The 25,858-nt window shown below is 49.3% G+C and overlaps 1 protein-coding gene across 1 annotated transcript in view; it reads left to right on the plus strand.

Annotated features, from left to right (window-relative positions):
- SLC6A11 (solute carrier family 6 member 11) overlaps window positions 1-25,858 on the plus strand; it is a 123,795-nt gene that overhangs the window by 48,836 nt on the left and 49,101 nt on the right. The window contains exon 6 of the mRNA XM_027957761.2: window positions 13,015-13,149. Coding sequence (XP_027813562.1) covers window positions 13,015-13,149 — 135 coding nt within the window. The remainder of the gene's footprint in view (window positions 1-13,014; window positions 13,150-25,858) is intronic.

Consider the following 25,858-nt stretch of genomic DNA (forward strand, 5'->3'; position numbering starts at 1 on the left):
TTAAGCTGGGAACTGGGAGAAAGACAAAGGCTAAGAAGCTATTAGACTTGACTTAATGGGGGCCTCTAGTGTCCTTGGGGGTGGCCCCTGGGTGGAGAGGTGGGAGATAAGGCACCTGAGGCAAGAACAGGAAGCAACATAGATTGTTCTTTTAACAAATGAAGTTGTTTTGGAAGGAGCATGTTATGGCTACTGCAGGTGGTCTGGGAGGGACCTGTGTTGCTGAGGATGCCTGAGGAAGGGCCCAGGAGAGCCCCCAGTAAGTGGCCTGTGGGATAGACGGGAGGCAGTCTGTCTCGGTGAACAGGTGATGTTGAAAGGATGCAGGCAGCATCTTGCCTTTCTGGCTAAGACACAGCCCCCACGCATGGATGCTCTTCTTCCCCCTCCATCACCAAGAGCGTGTTGGATATTGGAGGAAGAGGACACAGAGTAGTATTTCTGGCCCAACAGCCTCCTTGCACCTGTAGAGCCCTGCCCGGGATTTAAGGGTGTGTTTTCATGGTGCCCTTGGTCGCCATGGTGACAGCAGCCTTCCAGTCCAAGGGAGATGGATAATGTTTAAATCATTATTAGCCAAGGTACCAATGTGTTTTCCAGGCAGTAAATAATAGCTCCTAATGCTGGTGGAAGCTTGGCTGGGCACTGCATGGAATATTTATGTCATTTGGACTATTCTGGGGATTTGTTTTCATTTTTGTAGTCTTCATGGTGGAGCTATGTAAAAATCAATAGCATTGACTCGCTCACTAATCTTAATTCACCGTGAAATAGGCTTAATACCAGATTCCCCTTCCAGTGATTTTTCTTTTTCAGATGTCCTGTGGACAAGGACTTGAATTGGGCTCAGCCATCTTCATGGATTTCGTTGTTCTTCAAGCCTCTTGTTTGCTCCAGGCCCAGCTTCCCCGTCCCTGTGCAGATCTTGTTTCTTTCTTAAAGGTGCAGTTCTTCCTAGGCTGAAGCTCCCTGGGTGCTCACTCTTCTTGCTGTGAGGAATTTACTCGCAGAGCACATTGTAGGTCCAGAGTCCTTGGAGCAACAGGACAGCCCATGCCCCTTTCAAAGCTCAGCTCCAGGAGGGCCTCCCTAGGAACACCGCTGCCACCTGAGTTGCCTGCACGTGTCCCTAAGCTCCCATTACCATCCACCGAATGGTCTGTTGACACGACTGTCACTGTCTGGGGCTGGCTCATTCACCAGCATAATCTCCGAGGCCAGCCCAGCAGCTGGCACCCAGGGGGGCTTACAAAACAGCTAGTGAATTGAACTGGACAGAAAGCCCTTCGCACTCAGATGGAGAGGCTCGGGCAAGAACAGAGCCTGTTTGCACCAAAAGCCCATTGTAGACTGATGGGAGTATGTCCTGTTGCGTTCATTCTTGCTGGGTTATTGGGGTTTGAGTGTGCTCATTCACCAACTGTTTACAGCCTTCATGGGCCTCTGTGAGAAGCAGTCAGAACCACAGAGATACGGCTCAGTACGGGAGAGGCAGGCGCAGGAGAGGGCAGAGTGAGAAAAGAGCTCAATAGAGAGAGGAGGCTCTGAGAGGTGTTGACTAAGGGCCACTGTGCCTGCTGCGGTGGAGATGCTAGCTCCCGAGGGAGGTGAGAACTCAGCCACATTCCATGGACTTGAGAACCTGCTTGATTATTGTTCCCACTTCACAGAGGAGAATATCAAGCCCTTGAAATACAGAGCTTGCCCCGGATCAGTCACAGATGTAGACAGTGCCAGAAGTTAGGTTTTTGTACTTAGTTTTCCCAGAAAAGTGAAAGTGTTAGTCGCGCAATTGTATCCAGTTCTTTCGAACTCCATGGACTCTAATCCGCCAGGCTCCTCTGTCCATGGGATTCTCCAGGTAAGAATACTGGAGTAGGTAGTCATTCCCTTCTCCGGAGGATCTTCCCGACCCAGGGATTGGACCTGGGACTCCTGCACTGCAGTAGCGTCTTTACCATCTGAGCCACCAGGGAATTTACCACGTGGGGGGATGCGCTGATCCCATACCTGTGTGCCATGTCAGCCAGTGTGCAGCAGACTGGGGAAGGCGCCTTGTCTTCCTGGCTGGCAGCTTCATGCTGAGTCCTGGAAGACACAGTCACTGAACTGGCCTTGAAGGCTGGCAAGCTTTCGATGAGTTCAGAAGGGGGACAGGACCTTCTGGGTAAAGGGGAAGACAGAAGGAGAGGCTTACACGTCGGGAAGTGCAGGATTTGTTCAGGGAGCAGAGGGAGACCTGGTGTGAGATGAGGCTGCACTTGAACTCCCCTTGGGTCTAGGTAATGGCTGAGCGTCAGACTTTGGAGGTGGGTGGATCTGAACTTGAATCCAACGTTTTTCTAGCTGGGCAACTGTGGGCCAAACACTCCAGTTTGGGTGCCTCCATGTCCACCTCTGTAATGATACTAGTTTCCATCTTTGAGAACAAGCAGTGCCTGTAGTTGTCATTCAGTCTCTCAGTCGTATCCAACTCTTTGCGATGCCATGAACTGCAACACTCCAGGCTTCCCTACCCTTCATTATCTCCCAAAGTTTGCTTTTATTCATGTCCATTGAGTCAGTGATGCTATCTAACCATCTCATCCTCTGCAACCCCCTTCTCCTTTTGCCTTCAGTCTTTCCCAACCTAAGGGTCTTTTCCAGTGAGTTGGCTCATCGCATTAGGTGGCCAATGTATTGCAGCTTCAGCATCAGTCCAGTGAATATTCAGGGTTGATTTCCTTTAGGATGGACTGGTTTGATCTTGCAGTTCAAGGGACTCTTAAGAGTCTTCTCCAGCACCACAATTCAAAAGCATCAGTTCTTCAGCATTCAGCCTTCTCTGTGGTCCAGCTCTCAGACCCATACATGACTACTAGAAAAACCGTAGCTTTGACTACATAGGCCTTCACTGGCAAAGTGATGTCTCTATATTTTAATATGCTGTCTCTGTTTGTCACAACTTTCTTTCCAAGGAGCGAGCATCTTTCAATTTTATGGCTGTAGTCATCATCTGCAGTGATTTTAAAGTCTAAAAAAATAAAATCTGTCACTGCTTCCACTTTCCCCCCCATCTATTTGCCATGAAGTGGTGGGACTGGATGCCATAATCTTAGTTTTTTAAATGTTGTGTTTTACTTTTCCCCTCTCCTCTTTCACCATCAAGAGGTTCTTTAGTTCCTCTTCACTTCCTGACATTAGAATGTAGAGCCAACAGAAATTATTTTTCCCATCATTGTATCTTTACTTGATGTCTCCTGATCTTACATTTGTCCCCAGCCAGCACTTTCCCTCTTGAGCCCTCTGCTTTCAACCAGGATGTCCCTGACTACACAATAATAAAGCCATGGAATCTCAAGGTCAGAATAGGCCATGGGTGAAGGTGATCTTTTTGGTCCCAACCATCAGCCAGAAGTAAGAGTAATACTATTCACTGGTCTCCTAAGATGTTGCGTTTCTTGCCCACAATATCCCAACCCTGAAGATGACGTTAGATGTTGAGCGAATCCTTCTGTCTTGACCTCACCAGGGCTGAGAGTGGCATTTTGGGGTCAGTATCTGAGAAGTCTCTGCACGTTTCTCACCATAAGCTGCACCCAACAGCTTGGCTGCAGAGAACAGCACGTTTCCTCATGGAAATATTGCTCCACTGCTAAAGGACAGTTGGGCTTCCCTGGAGGCTCAGTGGTCAAGCATCTGCCTGCGATGCAGGAGACTCTTGTTCAGTCCCTGGGTTGGGAAGATCCCCTGGAGCAGAAAATGGCAACCCACTCCAGTATTCTTGCCTGGGAAATTGCATGGACAGAGGAGCCTGGTGGGCTACAGGCCATGGCGTCGCAAAGAGTTGGACATGACCAAGTGACCAAAGCACCACCGCCAAAAGACTGTTACCTCCTTGAATAGTGAGTACCTTCAGTCTTTTCTTTTTAAGACATTTCCTGTACCTATTTAGAATGTGGTTACTTGAAGCAGAGGGAATGCTGTATTTCTTCATTTACTGTTTCTGATAGACTGGTCTAAGAACATCTCTGAAACTGGTAAAGAGGAGAGGTGTGTCTCTGGTGACCGCCCTTTTCCGATTCTCATCCCCCTGGCATCTTGTTCCTGGAGATTGATAGCATCTTAGTGGCGGTTCTGCCAGACTGTTTGGCACCTGCTATAGCGTTCTCTCATGGGAATTCAGGTAGTACTCTCTCGGAATCCCAATCTGGGAAAAGTCTGTTGGTGTTCAAAGCAGTGGTTCTCTTAAGATTGAATGTTCAATACTGTGCTTTCCAACCATATGGGATGTGCAGCTATACCCCAGACAGAGGCAAGCATGGGTGGAAGGAAAGGGGGACGGGGCTAGGCTACCACAGCGTTACCCAGTCTGGGGTAGCTGGTAATGAGATGCTGCCCAGAGTCAGGCAGGATGGACCCTTGAGGTTAAAGGACAGACAGAGGAGCACAAAGAAGTTGAAAGCGGATGGTGTCATGTGGCCAGGTTTGAGGCAGAGAGCCTAGCACGTGTGGTGGAGAAGGCAGACTTCTGATCACTGACTGACAGCTCTGTTCTGTTTAGTTCAGTCGCTCAGTCTTGGCCGACACTTTGCAACCCCATGACTGCAGTACTCCAGGGTTCCCTGTTCATCACCAGTTCCCAGAGCTTGCTGAAACTCATGTCCATCAAGTCTGTGATGCCACCCAACCATCTCATCCTCTGTCGTCCCCTTCTCCTCCTGCCTTCAGTCTTTCCCAGTATCGGGGTCTTTTACAATGAGTCAGCTCTTCGCAACAGGTGGCCAAAGTATTGGAGCTTCAGCATCAGCCCTTCCAATGAATATTCAGGACTGATTTCCTTTAGGATTGACTGGTTGGATCTCTCTGCAGTCCAAGGGATTATCAAGAGTCTTCTTCAATACCACAGTTCAAAAACTTCAATTCTTCAATGCTCAGCTTTCTTAATAGTCCAACTCTCACATCCATACATGACTACTGGAAAAAAATCATAGCTTTGACTAGACAGACCTTTGTTGGCAAAGTAATGTCTCTGCTTTATATTATGCTATCTAGGTTGGTCATGGCTTTTCTTCCAAGGAGCAAGCGCCTTTTAATTTCACGGCTGTAGTAGCCATCTGCAGTGATTTTGGAGCCCAAGAAAATAAAGTTTGTCACTGTTTCTATTTTCCCCCATCTATTTGGGGACCAGATACCATGATCTTCGTTTTTTGATTGTTGAGTTTTAAGCCAGCTTTTCACTCTCCTTTTCACTTTCATCAAGACGCTCTTTAGTTCCTCTTAGCTTTCTGCCGTAAGGGTGGTGTCATCTGCATATCCGAGGTTATTGCTGTTTCTCCTGGCAATCTTGATTCCAGCTTGTGCTTCATCCAGCCTGGCATTTTGCATGATGTACTCTGCATATAAGTTAAATATTCAGGATGGCAATATACAGCCTTGACATACTCCTTTCCCAATTTGGAACCAGTCTGTTGTTCCAGGTCTGATTTTAACTGTTGCTTCTTGACCTGCATATAGATTTCTCAGGAGGCAGGTCAGGTGGTCTGGTATTCCCATCTCTTGAAGAATTTTCCACAGTATGTTGTGATCCACACAGTCAAAGGCTTTGCCGTGATCATTAAAGCAGAAGTAGATGTTTTTCTGGAACTCTTGCTTTTCAATGATCCAATGGATGCTGGCAATTTGATCTCTGGTTCCTCTGCCATTTCTAAATCCAGCTTGAACATCTGGAAGTTCTCAGTTCATGTGCTGTTGAAGCCTAGCTTGGAGAATTTTGAGCATAATTTTGCTAGCATGTGAGATGAGTGCAATTGTGCGGTAATTTGAACATTCTTTGGCATTGCGTTTCTTTGGGATGGAATGAACACTGATCTTTTTCAGTCCTGTGGTCAGTGCTAAGTTTACCAAGTTTGCTAGCATATTGAGTGCAGCACCTTAACAGCATCTTTTAGGATTTGAAATAGCTCAGCCAGAATTCCATCACCTCCACTAGCTTTGTTCATTGTGATGCTTCCTAAGGCCCACTTGACTTCAGACTCCAGGATGTCTGGCTGTATGTGAGTGATCACACCATTGTGGTTATCTGAGTCATTAAAATCTTTTTTGTATAGTCCTTCTGTGTATTGCTGCCACCTTTTCTTAATGTCTTCCTCTTCTGTTAGGTCCATGCCATTTCTGTCCTTTATTGTGCCCACCTTTGCATGAAATGTTCCTTTGGGATCTCTAATTTTCTTGAAGCAATCTCTAGTCTTTCCCATTCTGTTGTTTTCCTCTATTTCTTTGCATTGATCACTGAGGAAGGTTTTCTTATCTCTTCTTGCTCTGTGACTGGGAACAAAGCAGTTCTCTCTCAAATGTCTGTTTTCTCTTCATCTTCAAAATGAGGATAGAGCTTATTCAGGTGGTATGCAGATCAGTTAGTGGTTTGCGACATATCTCAGGCACCGGGTTGGTGCTCAGCCAACCTCAGGGTCTCCCAAGCTGCAGGTAGCTGGCTCGAGGAAGGTTCAGCCCAAGTCAGAATCAGGACCCCGGAGAGCTCCCAGGAGTCCTCCTGGTCCTTTGAAAAGGATTGTGTTCTAGAAAACACTGTAGTTGCTAGGATAGACCTCAGCGATCATCTGTCTTTCTCAGGAATGTGGGAAAGGCTCTTTCTCCTGGTGGTCCGCAGGGTGATTTTAGTGATGCATGAACCTGGATTAAAGAACATCACATCATGCCGATGTGTCTTAAGGTGCAGTAAGCTTTTTAGCTATTTTAGTAACTCTCTGACACTTGCTAGTCTTGCTTTTGAACCTGAGAACACAGTGCAGTCTCAGAGCCTTTGGCTAGAATTTAATCACATTTTATCTTCATTGCATTTATTTTTGCTTTTACCTTCTGTTTGTGGTAAGAGAGAAAGATTTTCAGTTTATGGTAAAAAAAATCACAGTTTTCTTACTATATACTATTTATTTAATGCAAGAGAGCATATTTTATAGAAGATACTAAGAAAATGAAGATGACACATGTATACAGCAAAAAAAACTTTGGGAAGATGGTAAGATGATTGCGCTTTAGTTTAGTTTACCCTTCCTCATTGTCCACGGTAAAATGCCGGCCCAGAGAGGGTGTGTAACTCGCCTACACTGCCCTGCAAATTGTGTCTTCTGACCCTGTGGTCTTGGGTCCCTGGCACCACACCACCCTTCCAGCTCAGTGCCTTTTGATTGATGCTTCTAGCTGACTCCATCGAAGAGACCGCCCTTCTGAACTTTCACGGCATTCTCAGTGATTACACAGTTCCCTCCCCATCCTGAAATAAATAGCAGTGTGCTGGAAGTAGGGAGAAAACACCCCTGGATTCCAGTATTGGAATGCAAATGAGCAATTAGAGTCAATTAAAACAGGATACAGTATAATTACCACCAATTGTGCTAACCTTTATATTCAGTAGGACTTGACCTGCTGAAAGGAAATTAAACAATAGTTAAAAAAAAAAAAAAAAAACCCACCTCTTTCTTAACCCAAGGGTGTGCTTTGGTCAGGAATCTCCTTTCAGAGGCCCAAGTGGTCTGACAGCTGAGACCACCCCTCCTTCCCCTACGCCCACTTCTCCGGGTCCACACCACTACTGACAGCGGCCAGGAACCAGCCTCCCAAATAGTACCTTGTCAGTGACCTTATTTTTGTCTGTAACCAGATCCTATATCATTTAGCGTAATGCCTGAGCCCTGCTTGGCTCTTCCAGATGGATCCTAGGGCCTCAGACACAGTGAAACTGAACTCTGCACCTGAACGTCTTAGCCCTCCGTCATTGAACTGGTCCATCTTTTAAAGCCACATTTACTGTGATTTCCTTATTCTTGTGCTTATGTGTGCGTGTGTACGCGCTTAGTCGCTCAGTCAGTCATATGTGACTCTTTGCAACCCTTTGGAATGTAGCCTGTCAGGCTCCTCTGTCCATGGGATTCTCCAGGCAAGAATACTGGAATGGGTTGCCATGCCTTCCTCCAGGGGATCTTCCAGACCCAGGAACTGAACCCTCATCTACTGTGTCTTCTGTGTTGCAGGCAGATTCTTTACCTGCTCAGCCATCAGGGAAGCCATGAACACTCCTTAAAATCCGATGCAATTTTCTGAACCCCATTTTAGGTGGATCTGGCATTTCCAGTAGACAAAGCACAGGAGCTGTTCTGAAGACCTACATCTAATCTCAGGGTTCAGATATCAGCCTGCTGATTTGTCTCTCTCACAGATGTTTTTTGAGCTCGTTTTGTGAAATGTAGGCTGGCCTGGGCACTGTGGATACAGCAGGGAAAGGAAAAGATGAAACTCCCCTGTTTTTGTGGAACTTGCATTTTAGAAATCTTAAATTGACAAGACAGTGAGTTAAACAACTGACAGAGAAGAACTCTAGTGCCGGGAGGATGCAGGCGTGAGTGGGGGTGGATGTGGGTGGGGTGGGGATTGGGGAGGACAGGGCACACGGCGTGGTTTCTAGTGAATTGGGCAGCCCCTGACGTGAGACCAAGGAACTTCAGACCCACCGCTGGGGCCACCCTGCCTAACATGCACAGTAATGGGACCAGGACATCACAGCTGGAAGGCAGGGCCCCTGCCTTTGAGGGGCCCTCAGAGCCGTGGGGAGTCGGGCATACCCAGGACTGACGCCGTGGGTGGCCCAGGAGCTGGGGGTGGACGTTCGGACAAAGGGAGGCATGAAAAGGCAGGGAGGCCTGCAGGAGGCCTGGCCTGCGCCCCAGCAGCGAGGGGCCTGGCACAGCTGAGAGCGGAGTGGCTGGGGCTGGGGGCGGGGGGTGCAGTGGAGACTGGTTGAGCCGCACGGCAAGTGGGGGCAGTGCCAGGACTGGAGCGCGGGGTCCCTGACTCAGAGCCCAGCTCTCGGCTCTATCCCACAGCCTGGGTTGTGTGGCTGGGGGTTTGGACTCAGGGGAGCAGGAAGACACATGCCAGAGTCTTCTTTGTAAACCTCGGGCCACAGAAAGGGGCTGTCACATGGCTGAGAAGAAGGGTGATGGAGGGCCCTGATGACAGGGATGAAGACAGGGCTGTAGTTTCAGAATACAGTTGGAGGTCAGGTTGGCAGGACCTGATGCTACTGCTCGGATGTGGAGGAAGCGGAGGGAAGTGACAAGGCTGACTCCAGCTGAGCACCAGGGGACAACCTGGAGGTGCCTAGACATCCCAGGGGACCAGATCTATGCTTGCGTCCACATCCTCAGCTGGTTCCATACCTTCCCCGCCCGACTGGCCTCTCCCGTTCCTGCCGAACCTCAGAGACCCAGCTCCAGCCTCGCCGACCTGGCCAGGAGAAGGCCAGAGCCCTTCCTGAGACCCTCCAACCTGTCTCTCTGGCCTCTGGCCCTGGTTTCACGCTGCTGCGGTGGGCTCGTGACCCCAGGTTCTTCATCCGTGTGCACGCATTCAGCAGTTGTTTCCTTGAGCACAAGACCTGGTCTCACCACTCTGGGGGCCAGAACTAAGGATCCACAGTGGAAGGCAAAGGCATGAGTGAAAAATGGGCTAGAGCAAGGAGAGCAGATAGCAGGTCTCGTCCCAACCGAGAACAGTGCTGCCTAGAGTCCTAGAGGGTTCTGGGGCTGCATCCAGGCTTAGCTGCAGATGAAGGTGGCCCATTAGTGATACCTGGCATGGGCACGGGAAAGGTGTGGCCGCGTGTGAGCCGTTTACAGGCGCGCTCTCGATGACGTGGTCTGTATTGTTTGGACAGCCTGTAGTTGCTTTCGGGAGAAATCGAAGGTGCTATTCACGTGTCTGGAATGGCTGAGGGGAGAGACAGACTGGGAGGGCCCTTTAGGAGAGCTGGGTCAGCACTGCATCTCACCTTTCATGGCACTCTCCACTTGCGTCCATTACGTAATGATGCCCCCGAACCACCTTTTGTACCCTGACTCTGGGCTCACAAACACTGGCTTACAGAAGGGATTGTTTTCGCCAGCGCCTGCCAGCCAGAGGTTTTCTTCTGGCAGCCTGACTCATTGTCCACACCATGGTCTTTGGGCACTGTACCTGAATGTTTTATTTCCCTGATGGTTTTACACAATGAATGTTGAAAAGGAGGGTGTGGGTGCCAGCAGAGAGAGCAGAGTTCTCCCAAGTGTCGTGTGGAAGCAGAGCATCCATTTAGGACTCTGAACATTGGGATTGCTTCAGAATAGTGATCAGTCACTTCATAAACCGTGCCCCTGTGCTGACTGTCTGCTCTGTGCGCTTCCAGGACCCTGCACAGGTATGTGCGGCCAGGTTACAAGTGACATCTAATGACACACCATTGGCCCAGTCCATGCACTACAGACCAGGCAGAGAATAAGCAGAATGTCAAGTCACACCAAGATGGTCCCACAGATTGAAGGACAGATGTCTATGATTTTCCTTTGTCCTTACGTTTCACATAGTAACACTTTTTCCCCCCTGATTCAGTGAGCATTGGGAGTTAAACTCCAGAAATATCATTAATCAGGTCCTAGGCATTCTGGATAATTAATCTTCCACCATATAGCAGAAGCAGAAGTGGAAATTATACAATGAAAGCAATGGAGTTTAGCCTCCCCAGCTTCATAGACATAAGCTAGTTGACTAGGGGGCCTTCATTTTGAAGGCAGGAGAATCAAGCTTTTAGCTGAAATGCTGAAGATCTGTGATAGATAGATTGTGCTAAGGGAGGTGGAGATTCTATAGCACTCTTAGCTCTCACTCTTAGCAACACTTTTTGCTGATTGGTCTCCAATTTATTATTAATGTTACTATTATGTACGTAGTATGTATACAGCCCCATAGACTGTAGCGCACCAGGCTCCTCTGTCCATGGGATTTTTCAGGCAAGAATACTGCAGGGGGTTGCCATTCCCTTCTCCAGGGGATCTTTCTGACCCAGGGATCAAACCTGTGTCTCCTGCCTTGGAAGGCAGATTCTTTACCCCTAGTGCAACCTGGGATGTTTTATTATACTACTAATAATGACTGCTGGTCTCTCATTATATATTTAACTTGCATTTGTCTTCTCTGGATTACATTTGTGATGGCAAGAGATTGTTTGCATTGATTACATGACATGTGGATTGAACACGGATGCCAAAATCTGCGGGGCAGGACTGTGGGTGGCCTGAGGGTGGCGTGGTCACCGCAGGTTGGGGACAGTGTCTGGAAGAGGTTATCCAGCCTTCCAGGTTGTCTCAGTGGCGGGACCCATTGACACCACCCCTGGGTGGTTTTTATTTTTTTATTTTTGAGGACTGAGTTAAAATTGCCCATCAAATGACTGGACTTCTCTGAGAGTCACATCTCTAAACATGGGGGAAATAACACTGAATTCGCATTGCTGTCATAAGAGTCACATACACAGCCCAGTGGTTGATCACATGACCTTGAAGCCGTGACCTTTACCACAGGCCTCCTTCTAAATCCACATCAGCTATTCCTTAGCTGGGCCATCCTGAGTTAGCATCTAGGATGCTAGATATCTTCTTCATATCTAATAAGAGGATAATCATAGCTATCTGAAGAATGAATGACTGGCGTGTAAAAGTGGTGAATAAACCTAGCCATTTCTGTCATCATGTGTAAAGTGTCCAGCATGCGGTAGGATCTTACATGTTCCTTCTTCCTTTTCTCCAAGTTTCCTGTGTCCTGAAACTCCTCTTCATCTTTTATGGGTCAACAGCTGGATCACCTCCTTGGAGAAGCCCTCCCTGACTGTCCCTGAGCTTAGCTACTGGCTTCTCTGTGCTCCACCATCCTCTGTTCCCCCAGTTACACAGTGGATGCTGTATCTACCTACATACACGTCTATCTTTTTTTTTTTTTTAACCAGTGGGGAAGCCTCTTGAACAGAGACCCACATTCTGTGACCAGCCCCCACTTAATCCAAAAGTCTAGCTCAGTGTTCCGTTCATAATAGTGTTGGGGGTGGGTGTGAGTGAGTAGAGGGATGAATAAGTAAATATTGTAAATAAATGAGTAGCGTGAAGGCCTGAGCCGCTGGTAGAAGAAGCCCTGCCTTGCAAAGGGGTGAGAGGCTCCAGAGTGATGGCAGGATTCAGATCACATGTAGGTCCTTTACCTGAGGAATCAGAGCCTCTGGGCCATCCAAAAGCTGGCATGCGTGATCTGTGAACGGAGAGGGGGAGTCTGTCCACAGTTGTCAGGAGAGTCTCAGAAGTGTCTGCGGCCCCCAGAGGTTAACAAGTTTCAGCTCTAGATAGAGGAGCCAAGTGATTGGAGGAGAGGATGTGCGGGAGGACGAGCGTGGCCAGGAGCGGGCATCCCGGGCAGACAGGAATTCCCGCGATCTGTCATGGTGTGGCCATTTCCTTCGAAGCTGCTCCTGCTCAAGGACGCGTGGGGAAGATTCTGTCTCTTTCCCTGCCTTGATTCGTGCACAGAATCCTTGGGCTGCAGGGGCCAATCAGGTTCATCAGTCTCCTCCTTCCAGGCGGACCATGCCAGAATGATTCTGGGAAAACAGCGCCCTAAAGAGCTCCCCAGCCTCCTCTCCCCTTCCCATTCCCTTCTCTGTTTTATTCTATCTTCTTCTGTCCTGGCTTTGGCTATGAAAACTTGATTTTCTGTTAAGAGCAGTGATTTTCAAAAACGTGGGTCTTGACCTGTTGGTAAATCGTGACGTGAATTTAAAGGATCATGACCAGTTTCTTTTCCTTTTTCAAATGGAGCCGTCTGATCGAAAGTCTTAGAGTGCATCACGCGTGTGAGGTGAGCATGAGCCTGCAGAGCGTCCTGTCTTGGCTCTTCGCGTGTGCGGTTGTGGTGTCGCATGTATTCCTTTCCTCGGTGCCGGTCAGAAGAAGGTTGGAGAGGACTGCTGATCCAGCAGCACCCACAGGCTCTCAGGAGATGCTCGCCACAAGATCTGGCCTTGCGGGGAGAACGCATGTGTTAGGGCTCTTGCTGCTGCGCTGGGCAGCCCTTTGCTGCCGGCGAGAAGTTAGGGGCGGGAGCTGCTGCTTTGCCCACCATCATCGCCCCTTCTTGACTCTTGCCCTCCTCTCCTGGCAGGTGGTGTATGTCACTGCGACGTTCCCCTATGTCATGCTGCTGATCCTCCTGATCCGAGGGGTCACGTTGCCCGGGGCCTCCGAAGGCGTCAAGTTCTACCTGTACCCCGACCTCTCCCGGCTCTCCGACCCACAGGTAAGAGTTGCTGGCTCCGTCCACAGCCACCTGCCACCTCCACGGAGGCTTCTCCTTGGAGGCTCAGTGGCCCTGTTGAGTAGTTGGAAGGTCAATGGCCTCCTTCTCAGAATAATGCTTCTCAATGCATAAAACAGGGAATCAGATATATTGAAATACAATCACCAAAACATGAAAAAAGACAGATTTTGTGACACGGTCAAGCAGCAAGCAACTTAGCACAGCACAATGTAGCAAGATCCAGCATATGATGAATAATTTCCATGATTTCAAAGCAGTGATGAGCATAAATGATATTTGGAGATATCTATACCGTGATATGAAAATACCTGGGGTTTCTACTGCTAACAGTGCTTCCCTAGTGGCTCCAACAGTAAAGAATCCGTCTATAATGCAGGAGACCCAGGTTCATTCCCTAGGTCAGGAAAATCTCCTGGAGAAGGGCATGGCAACCCACTCCAGTATTCTTGCCTGGAGGATTCCATGGACAGAGGAGCCTGGCAGGCTACAGTCTTGGGGTTGCAGAGAGTTGGACACAGCTGAGCAACTAAGCACGCGTATGCATACTGCTGCTTGGACTGTGGTCTATTGCCTGCATTCATAATTGAAGGAATTGCTCAGTTAGAGGCCAGTAAAAATAAAAATACACCTTTTTCCCCCACCTGAGAACACAGATCTCTGCAGCCGTGGTTCTCTGAGAGAAACTGGGTCTTGGTGATTTTCTTTGCAGGGAGTTTGCTCACAGAAAGAAAATAACCAGTAACTTGTGAGCAAACCCCCCACAAAGAAAATCGCCAAGACCCAGTTTCTCTCAGAAACTGGCCAGGCTGTTAGTTGTCTTTGGAAAGGCATCAGCCATTCTGAATCCTGGGTGGAACTGTTTATGCTGAAGCATCTCCAGGTGGGCAGGGGTGTTGTGTGTGCCTGAGGGTGTTAGACAAGAGATGAAGATAACGTCTTAGGGGATCAAGTCTTTCCAACCCCCACCACTTGTTAGAAAGCCCTGGGGAGCTTTAGAAGATCCTGATTCCCAGAGCACAACCCAGAGCAATGAAAGCAAACTCTGGAGGCGGGTCCCAGGTCTCAGTGTTATTTGAGGGCCCCCTGGCAGCTCCAACATGTGAAATAACATACTCACAGATATCCCAGTGGGTGAGGAGGCACTCGTTTTTCTGTGAAAACAAATACAGATTACAGAGTAGAGTGTAGAATCTGTGTTGAGCTGATTACAAAGCTTGCAAGAGATGTGTCAAATAAAAAACATAGTCACAACCTCAAAGTAGAAAGTTTATTTGGTGGGAATGTTTAGGACTCCAAGCCTGGGAAGACCAGCATCTCAGTAGCTCTGACAAAACTGCTCCAAGGAGACAGGAGGGGAAGTCAAGCTGTCTACAAGTTTGCAACAAAGGGAGCAGGCGGTCTGAACAGCAAAGATCAGATATCAAATTAAAGAATTTAGCATTCTGTATATGGGAAGATGCAAGCCTCTGGGCTCACTGAATTCATTCCTTTCCTATGCACCTCAGCTGTCTGGGGACAGTCCTGTCTCCCCCTTCACCTTGCTTCTTGCAATTCCCCCAGCACCTCAGCAGTCACCTTGGAGGGGTGGCAGCATCTGCTGGGTTGCAGTTTGGGCAGCCCTCATTCACATTTGGAGGACAGAAATCTCTGATGGCTGTGACATTTCTTGTTTGTTATTTTCATTTCACAGATGTCACGTCTGTGGTCCCGGCTGAGGCTGCCCCCTGTTAGGAAGGTAGGGGCTGGAATGTTTGAGGAGGCCTGGTTTGTGCAGCTCAGGTATAGCTCATTACGGTGGATTAAAGCGGATGGTGGCACGGGCCTGTGTGTTCATTTCTGTCTCAGTTTGCCATACCATGAGGGCCCCGAGGCTCAGACCCTACCGGGCTGCTGACAGCAGCCACCTGAGTTGCAGGCAGAATCCCTAGGAAGAAGGAAATGAGCTCCTGACGGTTGGCCTCTCCAACTCCAACCTCTGATGCCAAGGGCTCAGTTGAAGAAGCAGTTTTGAAAAACAGATTTCCGAAATCACCGGTCTGTGTATTTTGTTAGGTCCACGAATTCTGCCTTGACCCAGGACAGCTGTCCTGTTCTCTCCTCTGCTCACTGGCTTCCTTCTCCTGGTCCTCAGGGTCGGCTGGTCCTAAGCATCTCCCAGAGCTTCCAAACCTGGCTGATCCCCGAGACACCTTGGCAAACACTGAGAAGCATTGTTGGGGGGCTGAGATGGCACATGAGCATCTATATGATTAAGAGGCTTCAGTGACCACCCTGATGATCAGAAAAGTTTGTGAAAACCCAACTGTGATACCTACAGTCTTAGTGTTGTTCAGTTGTTAAGTGTGACTCTCTACGTGTGACTCTCTATGACCCCACAGGCTGCAGCATGCCAGGCTTCCCTGACCTCCGCTATCTCCCAGAGTTTACTCAAACTCATGTCCTTTGAGTTAGTGATGCCATCCAGCCATCTCACCCTCTGTTGCCCCTTCCTCTCCCTCCCTCAGTCTTTCCCAGCCTTGGAGCCCTGTACATGGACACACATGTACACATAGATATACGCACGCCAACAGGCCGAAGAACAAAGGTGAGGCCAGGCAGTTCCCCATTCAGACCATCTGCCCTAATCATCCCAGTGACCTACCAGCTCTTCCTTTAATAAAAAGTCTGGGTCCCCAGAACTTACAAGGCTGTTCTGTGGAGCGTGGCCACTTTGAGTGATGGAGCTGGGAGTCAGGGCTTGGGTTCTTCCTCTGGTCCTGAGTGACCCTGGACAAGTTCCTACTCCTTTCTCCTTCTGGGCCTCAGTTCCCCACAGATGACATGAAAGGGTGAATTCACTCAATGGTTTTCAAAATAGACTTGGAGAGTTTTCTGTGAGTATGGGTTGGCAAACTATAACCTTCTGGTCAAATTCAGCCCTCTGCCCGTCTATATATATAAGGTCTTACTGGAGCATTGAACATGGTATTATTATTTTTTTATGTATTTTCTGTGGCTCTCCAAAGGCATGAGTCAAAGGTAGAATTGAGTAGTGGAGGCAGAAACCATGTGACCACCTTTATCAAGGGTTCCAAGACCTCCCACCCTTACCATTCTGCATTCGGTGGAAAGGGGTTAGCAAAACGCAGAAGGTCCTGTTACACAGTAGCTCAATAAATGTTTGCTGAATGAATGTAACAGCCAGAGCTATTTTGGCTTTTAAAGAAATGTTTTGTTGCTTTAGCAAGAAGTCTAAAAACCTCTAGCTCACCAGATCTGTGAGCTATAATAGTTGCTGTTTCTCCATGAGTAACGGCCAAGACATGGATATGTTTGGTCTTTGCGGTGTTGTTGCTCAGTCACTAAGTCACGTCCAACTCTTTGTGACCCTATGGACTGCAGCATGCCAGGTCTCCCTGTCCTGTACTGTCTCCTAGAGTTTGCTCAGAGTCATGTCCATCGAGTCAGTGATGCCATCCAACCATCTCAATCCTCTGTTGTCCCCTTCTCCCACCTTCAGTCTTTCCCAGCATCAGAGTCTTTTTCAATGAGTCAGCTCTTCGAATCAGGTGGCCAAAATATTGGAGTTTCAGCGTCAGTCCTTCCAACAAATCTTCAGGGTTGATTTCCTTTAGGATGGACAGGTTTGGTCTACTTGCTGTCCGAGGGTCTCTGGAGAGTCTTCTCCCGCACCGCCATGTGTGTAGCTCCACCAAAAAGCTATAGTCATCGCTGACTGTCTGGTGCATAGATAAGGTTAGTGACCCCAAAGGGAATGGCAAATAGCACTCTATGTAGGTAGTGTTTTTGAAAGCTGGGTGTGTTGCAGGAAGGGCTCAGCATGGCTGGAAAGCGAGATGGGAGCAGCCCTGAACCAGCTCTCTATCTGCTTTGGGGCTGAAAGGCAGGCAGTGGAGCGTACAGGCACGCTGAGTGTGTGTAAGGGTTTTGACAGTTCCTCCACCTTTGGAGACAGATGCACCATGAACAGCTTGTCTCCTTGTGCCGAGAGAGGGCAGCCCATGAGCAGGACAGCAGAGTCACAGTGCCCCAGCTAGAGCATCCACTTGGCAGGCAGAGAGACTCAGATCAGAGAGGCTGGGACACTTGCCTGTGGCCACACAGCAACTGAGCAACCCAATGAGAACTACAGCCTAGAGTCCCTGGGTTCTGGGCAGGACAACTCCTAAATGAAAGGAGGTGAGTATCCATACCACCCAGTTACAACTGGGTACATGTTCCAGACCATGAAGAAGCAAAGGGCACTATTTTTTTTTCACTTCTTAAAACTATTTTAATATCCTCCCCTCCCACCCCACCCCAAATTGGGAAAGGCCAAAAGAGTCTGAGTGGGATTAATTACCAGTTGATACACACTTTTTGTCATTGTTTATTTTATTTATTTATTTTCTGCATTTATTTTTTTTAATTATTTATTTACTTATTTTAACTTTACAATATTGTATTGGTTTTGCCACACATCAACATGAATCCACCACAGGTGTACACGTGTTCCCAATCCCAAACCCCCCTCCCGCTTCCCCCATGGCAATAAGGGATTATCCTTGGAAAAAGTGAAACCCATATTAACAAAGTACTCTGCTTTGTGATGGAAGAACTCCGCTTAGTGATTTCACTGGCTACTTACAAGTCTAGAAAAGGTCACCATTCTGCCTGTTCCCTGGGGCTTATCCATGCTGTGGAAAGAGGCCTTGCCCACAGGCCTTGCCCACAATGAACCAAGCCCTGAACAATACGAAAACAAGTGTCAGACACTCAGTGTGTAGAATGAGCAAGACCCTCTTCCCTGCAGGTGTCCTACCGTCTGGTGCAAGAGAGCAGAGTCTCCCCTCCTCACCCGAGTTCCTCTCCCTGTGAAAAGATGTTACCGATGACCGTCCCTGTGGCAAAGCCAGGGACCGATCAGCCTTGTCTGCATCCATCCCAGGGGATGGGGAGCGGCTGCACTCTTGCTGTTGCTTTCCCGCTCTTGCCTTCCCAGAGGCTCGCTCTTGCCTTCCCAGAGGCTTGCTGCGTGGGGGCTTCAGGGATGCTGATGCCTAGCCTGCAGGCATTGGACAGAACCCCCAAGTCACCTGGTCTCTTCTGCTGCAGCCAGCCCTGTCCTGAGGCTCCAGTGTTAACTGGGGGGGCTGCACCTTACCGTCAGAGTGTCACTTTTCTGCAGACATGTTTGGCATTCCCTAAAGTCTGGGGCCTGTAGTGGGAGGGGCGGTGCCTATGCGGGTCAACAGGGGAGGGGAGGCAGTGACACACAGAAGGGGGGTCCCCAGGGTGTCTTTCCGCCCCATGGGGATGCTCTTCTGCCAGCATCCCGACCAGGGTGACAAGGAGTTCAGATGCAGCCTCTGCAGGGTCCGGGATCTCCGTTAATTCGAGATCCGGCCTGGCCCGCCTTCCTTCCCACTTACAAGGGGCTCAGACACAGCTATTTGCTGTGTCATTTACGTTTGCAAAGGGACAGAGGGAGCCTGACTGGTGCAGAGCTCTAGACACCAGCTCCCGGGGCCTTTTAACAAGGGACAGTTCCCTTTGAGGGGCCCTCCTGGCCCCTCTGAGCTTGTATGGCAGGGATTCTCCATGAAAACTGATTGTGGGGCTGGGCAGGGTTGGGGAGGCAGTGTTCACAGCCATCTCCTTCTCCTGGCTCCCAAGCTAGTGAGGCAGCAGAGAGAACTCCAGAAATGGAAAACAGGTGAAGAGCTGAGTGCTGGGAGCTTGGGAGCCAGGAGAAAGCCTTTGTCATGGGACACTGTGGTGTCGAGAGAGCCATGGACGTGGTCTCCAGGTCTGCAGGGCTGTCGTGTCCCTGAGGGCTTCCTGCCTGCCTGGTTTCAAACCGCCGCTCCCTCCCACCCCCGCACATCCCGTCCACCTTCCCGGCGTTGACTTCTCCGTGGCCCTTGCCAACATTCGGACTTTATTCATTGAGTATCACTGTCTGCCGTGCGCGACAGTGTGGGGTCTGTGAGGGCAGGGATTGACCCGGTACAGTCACTGGTGGACCTCCAGTGCCTGCAGCAGCGTGCACGCTCAGTGAATCGATTTGGAAGGAAGGAGTGAGGAAAGGAAGGACAGTTGCCAGCAGAGCCTGGCTGGCTGCACTGTGGTGACATGGCGTGTGCCGGGGTTGGGTGTTCAGACAGGGGGGTTTCCCGTGCAGTGGGAAGGAAATCGGAGACACTCCTGCCATTGAGTTCCTGGGCAGCCTTCAGCCCATCCCTCTCTGAGCTCAGGGCTGTCACCTGTCCATCCAGGTATGAACATCTGCTGCGCACGGCAGCCGTGAAGCCAGTGCGCCTGGGAAGGCAAACGCACTTCCAGTTTTCAGTGTGGGTGCCTGGCCAGGGCCTGGCACATAGTAGGGCATCGGGCACTCGGCAGTGTTCCTCCTTCTGTGTCCATGCCACTGGCTCTGGCCAGGATGAGCCCAGGCCCCGCAGCCCAAGGGGGAGGCCTTGAACTCAGAACCGAGCGCCTCTAATCGTGGGTCCAGTAATTAAGTTTCTCGTCAAGCACTTGAAGCGACACAGCAGCTCGCCGCCTTTGTCCCCTGGCAATTTGCATTCCGAGGTCTGTTATAACTTTCTAAACATCTATTTGTCTTCTCTGTCAGCCCTGTGTTCTCTCTCAAGTGTGAAGTGCTTCCACTCCATTTTTCCCCCCCTCAAATTTTTATTTTCTGCCTTTTCAGTCTTTGGGCGAGTGGAGGGGCTCTTGCAGGAAATCACATTTTCCCTGCCCCAGATTTCTGCCACTCTCGCTCTTCATTGTGTTTCGAGTGTGTGTTTTCAGGGCAGGAACAGAAAGGCCTGTCACAGATCCAAGTCCCGGGGTCTGCTTTCCCAAGTCAGGGACAAGCACCCCAAGACAGCCTCCTCTCTGGAGGGAACTGGAGCCTGAAGCTAAGGGTCAGGGTTGGACGATGCCCAGAGAAAGCCCTCAGAACGCCAAGTCTCCCCCTGTCTCCACCTCACCGGGGGACAAGTCAGGGAAGACAAGACCCCGGTTTAAAACCCCATCTGATGTATATGGAATCTGGAAAGATGGCACCGACGATCCTAGGTGCAGGGCAGAAAAGGAGAAACAGACATAAAAAACAGGCTTTTGGACACAGTGGGAGAAGGAGAGGGTGGGATGATTTGAGAGAATAGCATTGAAACATCCATTACCCCATGTGAAATCGGTAGCCAGTGGACGTTTGATGTATGATGCAGGGAACCCAAAGCTAGTGCTCTGTGACAACCTGAGGGATAGGGTGGGGAAGGCAGTGGGAGGCGGGGTTCGGGAGGGAGGGATCACATGTATGCCTATGACTGATTCATGTTGATGTACAGCAAAAGCCATCACAATGTTGTCAAGTAATTATCCTACAATTAAAGTAAATAATTAAAAAAAAACCTACCTGATGAATCAGTCCTGAATATTCCTTGGAAGGACTGATGCTGAAGCTGAAACTCCAATACTTTGGCCACCTGATGCCAAGAACCTACTCTTTGGAAAAGACCCTGATGCTGGGAAGGATTGAAGGTGGAAGAAGAAGGGGATGACAGAGGATGAGATGGTTGGATGGCATCACCGACGTGATGGACATGAGTTTGAGTAGGCTCTGGGAGTTGGTGATGGACAGGGAGGCCTGGTGTGCTGCAGTCCATGGGGTCACAAAGAGTCGGACACAAGGGAGCGACTGAACTGAACTGAACGGATGAACCTCAGGGATGGGACCATGGAATTGCTGCCCCCTGGTGGCAGTATACTCAGATTCCAGGTTCGGACCCTAGGCAAAATGGGCCTCTTAGCTGTCGGACATTCAAACCAGTATTTACAGAACTGATACTGACTTAGAGACATTGGAGATATTTTGGAAAAGATTGCAAACCTGACTGACACGGGTGCTTGCAAACCTCACTCCTTGGGACTGAAAATCCCCCAAAGTTTTCCTTTCGCTTTATTTGATCCTGGGTTATGGTCATGGTTCCACCACGCAGATGTATTTTCCGCTCAGAACCAAGCAGGGGGAGGCAGAATCAGATCACATGTTGTTCTTATCTTCAAGGGGTTGGTTGACAGTCTCCTCGGAAAGAGACACAGTAAAGTCGGTGATGACAGTGGTGATGGGCTGTGCGGGGGCTGGAATGCACCTGAAGGTGCACTCCTTCCAGTCATCAGGCAGACGCCTCGGGAACTCGAGGGGTGTTATCAAACCTAACCACCATGTGCCTGCCAAGTCACCTCAGCTGTGTCCAGCTCTGTGCAACCCTATGGACGGTGACTGCAGCCAAGAAATGAAAAGACGCTTGTTCCTTGGAAGAAAAGCTATGACCAACCTAGACAGCATATTAAAAAGCAGAGACATTACTTTGCTGACAAAGGTCCATCTAGTCAAAGCTATGGTTTTTCCAGTAGTCATGTATGGATGTGAGAGTTGGACCATAAAGAAAGCTGAGTGCCGAAGAATTGATGCTTTTGAATTGTGGTGTTGGAGAGGACTCTTGAGAGTCCGTTGGACTGCAAAGAGATCCAACCAGTCAATCCCAAAGGAAATCCTTCCTGAATATTCATTGGAAGGACTGATGCTGAAGCTCCAATATTTTGGCTACCTGAAGGAAGAACTGACTCATTGGAAAAGATCCTGATGCAGGGAAAGATTGAAGGTGGGAGGAGAAGGGGATGACAGAGGATGAGATGGTTGGATGGCATCACCAACTCAATGGATGTGAGTTTGTGCTAGCTCCAGGAGTTGGTGAAGGGTAGGGAAGCCTGGCATGCTAGAGTCCACGGGGTCGCAAAGAGTTGGACATGACTGAGCAACTGAACAACAACAATGAATGATCTGTAGCTGACCAGGCTCCTCTGTCCATGGGATTCTCCAGGCAAGGATACTGGAGTGGGTTGCCATGCCCTCCTCCAGGGGATCTTCCAGACCCAGGGATCGAATCCACGTCTCTTACATCTCCTGCTGTGGTGGATGGGTTCTTTACCACTTGTGCCACCTGGGAAGCCCAGTTTAATATCATATGCACCTAAGATAGTGAATGGTTTTTTCTTTACTGCTTGCAAGTCCTTAAGAGTTGCTTGTTGGTGGAATCAGAATTTCTGTACACACCCTGAAATGCCGTGCATGGCTGGGCACCCACTAAATTCTTCCAGCCACAGATTTACTTGTGGTGAAGGTGTGTGCTTTTTAGTCGTAAGCAATTTAGTGGTGCCTTATTAATCTGTACACTCGGTGCTTGAAGAGCTGCTCAGCTATCCCCCAAGAGTAGTGATACTGGTTACTGGTTATCATTTCTTGATGGCTGAGTCTGTATCAGATACTGTGCTTTACAAGCTTGTCATTTAATTTATCTAATTCACTTAATCAGAAAATAGTCAGGTGTTGAAAATTATTATGTTCCAGACTCAGGAGCTATGTGCTACATGTTGTTGTATAGTCACTAAGTCATGTCTGACTCTCTTGTGACCCCAGGGACTGTAGCCCGCCAAGTTCCTTTGTCCATGGGATTTCCCAGGCAAGAAAGCTGGAGTGGGTTTGTCATTTCCTTCTCTAGGGATCTTTGTGATCCAGGGATCAAACCTGCATCTCTTGCATCTCCTGCATGAGCAGGTGGATTCTTTACCCCTGTGCTGCCAGGGAAGCCCCATGTCCAGTAGTTTTTCACTAAATATTGTGGATAATATGTTGTCAACATTCTGGGCTTGTTATCTTCCTCTGAAGAGTAGTTGTTTTTTATTTTAATAGATAATTCAGCTACTGGCTGATCACCTTAAACTTGTATAAGTTCAGATTTGTTTTTTAGTGTGAGTCGGTGGAAATCCCAAGCTGTTTGTCAAGCTCCTCTAACTTAATAGGACTGAGTAGGGCTTAATGGGATTCTCAACTCCGTCTCCCCTGTAGATCTTTCCAGGGCTTGGCTTTAGGCTTTTTAAGGATGGCTCTAGAGTAGTGATTACTCTAGTGATGGTTCTCAACTAGGGAAGTTTTGCCTCCCAGGAGACACTTGGAAATGTCTGCAAACATTATTGGAGGTTGCAGCTTGATTGTGGGGAGGGATGGCTACTGGCATCTAGTGAGTAGAGGCTGGGGATGCTGTTAAATGTTTTAACAAGGCGCAGGACGGCCCCTGCGACCAAGAATTGTGGGTCACAAATGTCCACAGTGCCACAGTACAAAATCCCTGCTTTAGGACATGGTTCTTTCCCCTAAGGGAAGGTCTTGCTTTGTCTCAGCCAGGTACCAAGGATGAATGAATGCTTGGTGTTGGCCAGACCTGTCCACTCCGGCAGGGCTGGAGCCCGACCCTCTGACTCTGGCTTCTTCGGCAGTGTCTGGCCTCGAGTGTGCTGCTGCACTGCCAGCCCCAAGCAGTGCTCCCTGGGGAGCCTTGGTGGTCTCACCCTGGATGTTTGCAGCCCAGCCATCAGCCACAGCCTCTCAGGAACCTCCACATGGACATACGGGGCCCCTGCTCTGCCCAGCTCCCCCTTCCCTGTGCTGCCCACTGTAGTGTCCAGTTACATCAGCTGCCCTATCCTCTGGCCCTGCCTGTTCAGGGTGACGGGACTCTGTGCTCTGTTTGGGCTCCAGTTCTTGTCCCCAGGAAGAGGGCTCAGCATACCCCTCTTAGCATCGCCCCATCTCTCAGGGGTAATAGTCTTGCCCTGAGTGTTACCCACTGCCTGAAAATGGTTCTGTTTTTGTCTGTTCTGATAGCTGCTTATGGCAGGAGGGCCATTCCTTTCCAGTCGCTCAGTCAGGACCAGAAGCAGAAGTCTGACTCTCCTGCTTATAAGTCCTAGCAGCTTTTCCTTACACTAGAATTAGAATTCAGACCACTCAACCATGACCAAGGCTAAGGAACCCCTCTGTGGCCTGGTCCCATCTCCAGCATGGCCCTGGACATCCAAGGCTCTTTCCAGAGCATCACAGACCCTCTCTGTCTGGACCACTGTCCCATCAGATATTCCCATGGCTGGCTCCCTCTGACCCTATAGTCTCTGCTCCACAGTTATATCTGATCAGCTGGGCTCAAGCACCCCCGCTAAACCTCATGACTTTAACCAAGCCTCTGTATTATTTTATGCATAGGGCAGATGGCTGTTTGAAGCAATCTTGTGTTCATTTGTTGAAGCTTCACTGTTAACCTCCCTGCATTAGATTGCCAGCTCCATGTAAGCTGAGGATATGTTTGTCTTATCCACTGCGACTCCCTGGCACATGTTAGGCTCCCAGTCAATACAGGATGAGTAGGTGGGTGGTTGAATGAGTGGATGGATAGGTGGATGAGTAGGTGAACTGATAGATAAGGGGATGGATGAGTGAGTAAGTGGATGGATGGATGGATGGATCAGTAGCTGGGTGAGTGCATGAGTGGGGGGATGGATGGATGGTTGGGTTGGTGAATGGGTAAATAGAGGGATGGATGCATGGATGGTTGTTGGGTTGGTGAATGGGTAGATAGAGGGATGGATGGATGAGTGGATGGGAGGATGGGTAGGTGGGTGAACAGGTAGATGAGTGTATGGTGTACAGTGATTTAGATAAAGGACTGCAAACAGAGGAGACCAAAATTATTTCCAGTTGGATGTCCCAGAGAAGATTTTATGAAACCATACAATCTTTTATTTGATCCTTGAAGTATGGGGAAGGGAAGACTATTTGGAGATAAAGCAAAGCCCAGAAAGTCTACATATATGGAGGAAAAGGTAAGTAGTTCATTGTGGCCACGGGATAGATTTTGTGACAGGTAATCACAAGAAATAAGGTTCAGACAGCAGACTGTGGCCCCTTCATTGGGAACACCAGATGTCAAGCCCAGAGAGCTGAAGATTTTATCCAGCGGCCTACAGGGAGCCGTTGAGTATTTCAGTACAAGGGGTTGACCGTCATGAACAGAGCTGTAACTTCAGAAGATTATGCAGATGAGAGGCTCAGCAGAACTCCGTGACAAAGAGCTTTAGAGTCACAAGGAACTCCATTTGATTGCCTGACCCTTCTTCATCTGCTGTGTGACCTTGAGCAGACAGCTCACTCTCTCTGAGGCTCAGTTTGTCTCTTGTGAGCTTCTCGTGGGCAGAGTCCAATCTTTCACTCACCTCCTGCCCCTCATAGATGTGATAAGGGTGGATGAATCAGCACAAGCAGACTTCTCTGGGTGCATAGAAGGAGCGAGCGAATAGAGTAAGTTTGGAGACAGAGGAACGAAGTGGAGACATGCATCCAGTGACCTTGCCGTGGGGGTGGGAGAGCGGTTTGCGGTGTGGGAGGGGATGTGGGAAGGTCCATCCTGCTGTGATTTCACAGAGTCACAGGCAGTTGTGTGAGTGTGTCTGGCTACCTGCAGCAGCCCACGAGCCAGGTATCAGCAGGCATTCAGGACGCACCTACTGTGTGCAAGGCCTGCCTGTGGGGTAGGAGTATGAGAGATGAATCGGGCAGTGATTTTGTCCTTGAGATGCCACTGGGGGGGGGGCCACAGCTGGGGCTGGCAAGAGCGACGGAGGATGAGGCCTCGGCTGTACCAGCACAGGAAGGGAACAGCTGTGAGCCGTCTCCGGGCATTCTTAGGCCACTTTTTCAGAATTCCAGCCTTACGTTTGTTCATCTGGCAGGTATTGCTGACACCTGCGCCAGGCGTTATGCTGGGTCTTTGCTTTTAAAATGAATTGGCAGAAATGTACAAAGTAT

Source organism: Ovis aries, chromosome 19, assembly GCF_016772045.2.
Source record: "Ovis aries strain OAR_USU_Benz2616 breed Rambouillet chromosome 19, ARS-UI_Ramb_v3.0, whole genome shotgun sequence".
NCBI classification, from domain to species: domain Eukaryota; kingdom Metazoa; phylum Chordata; class Mammalia; order Artiodactyla; family Bovidae; genus Ovis; species Ovis aries.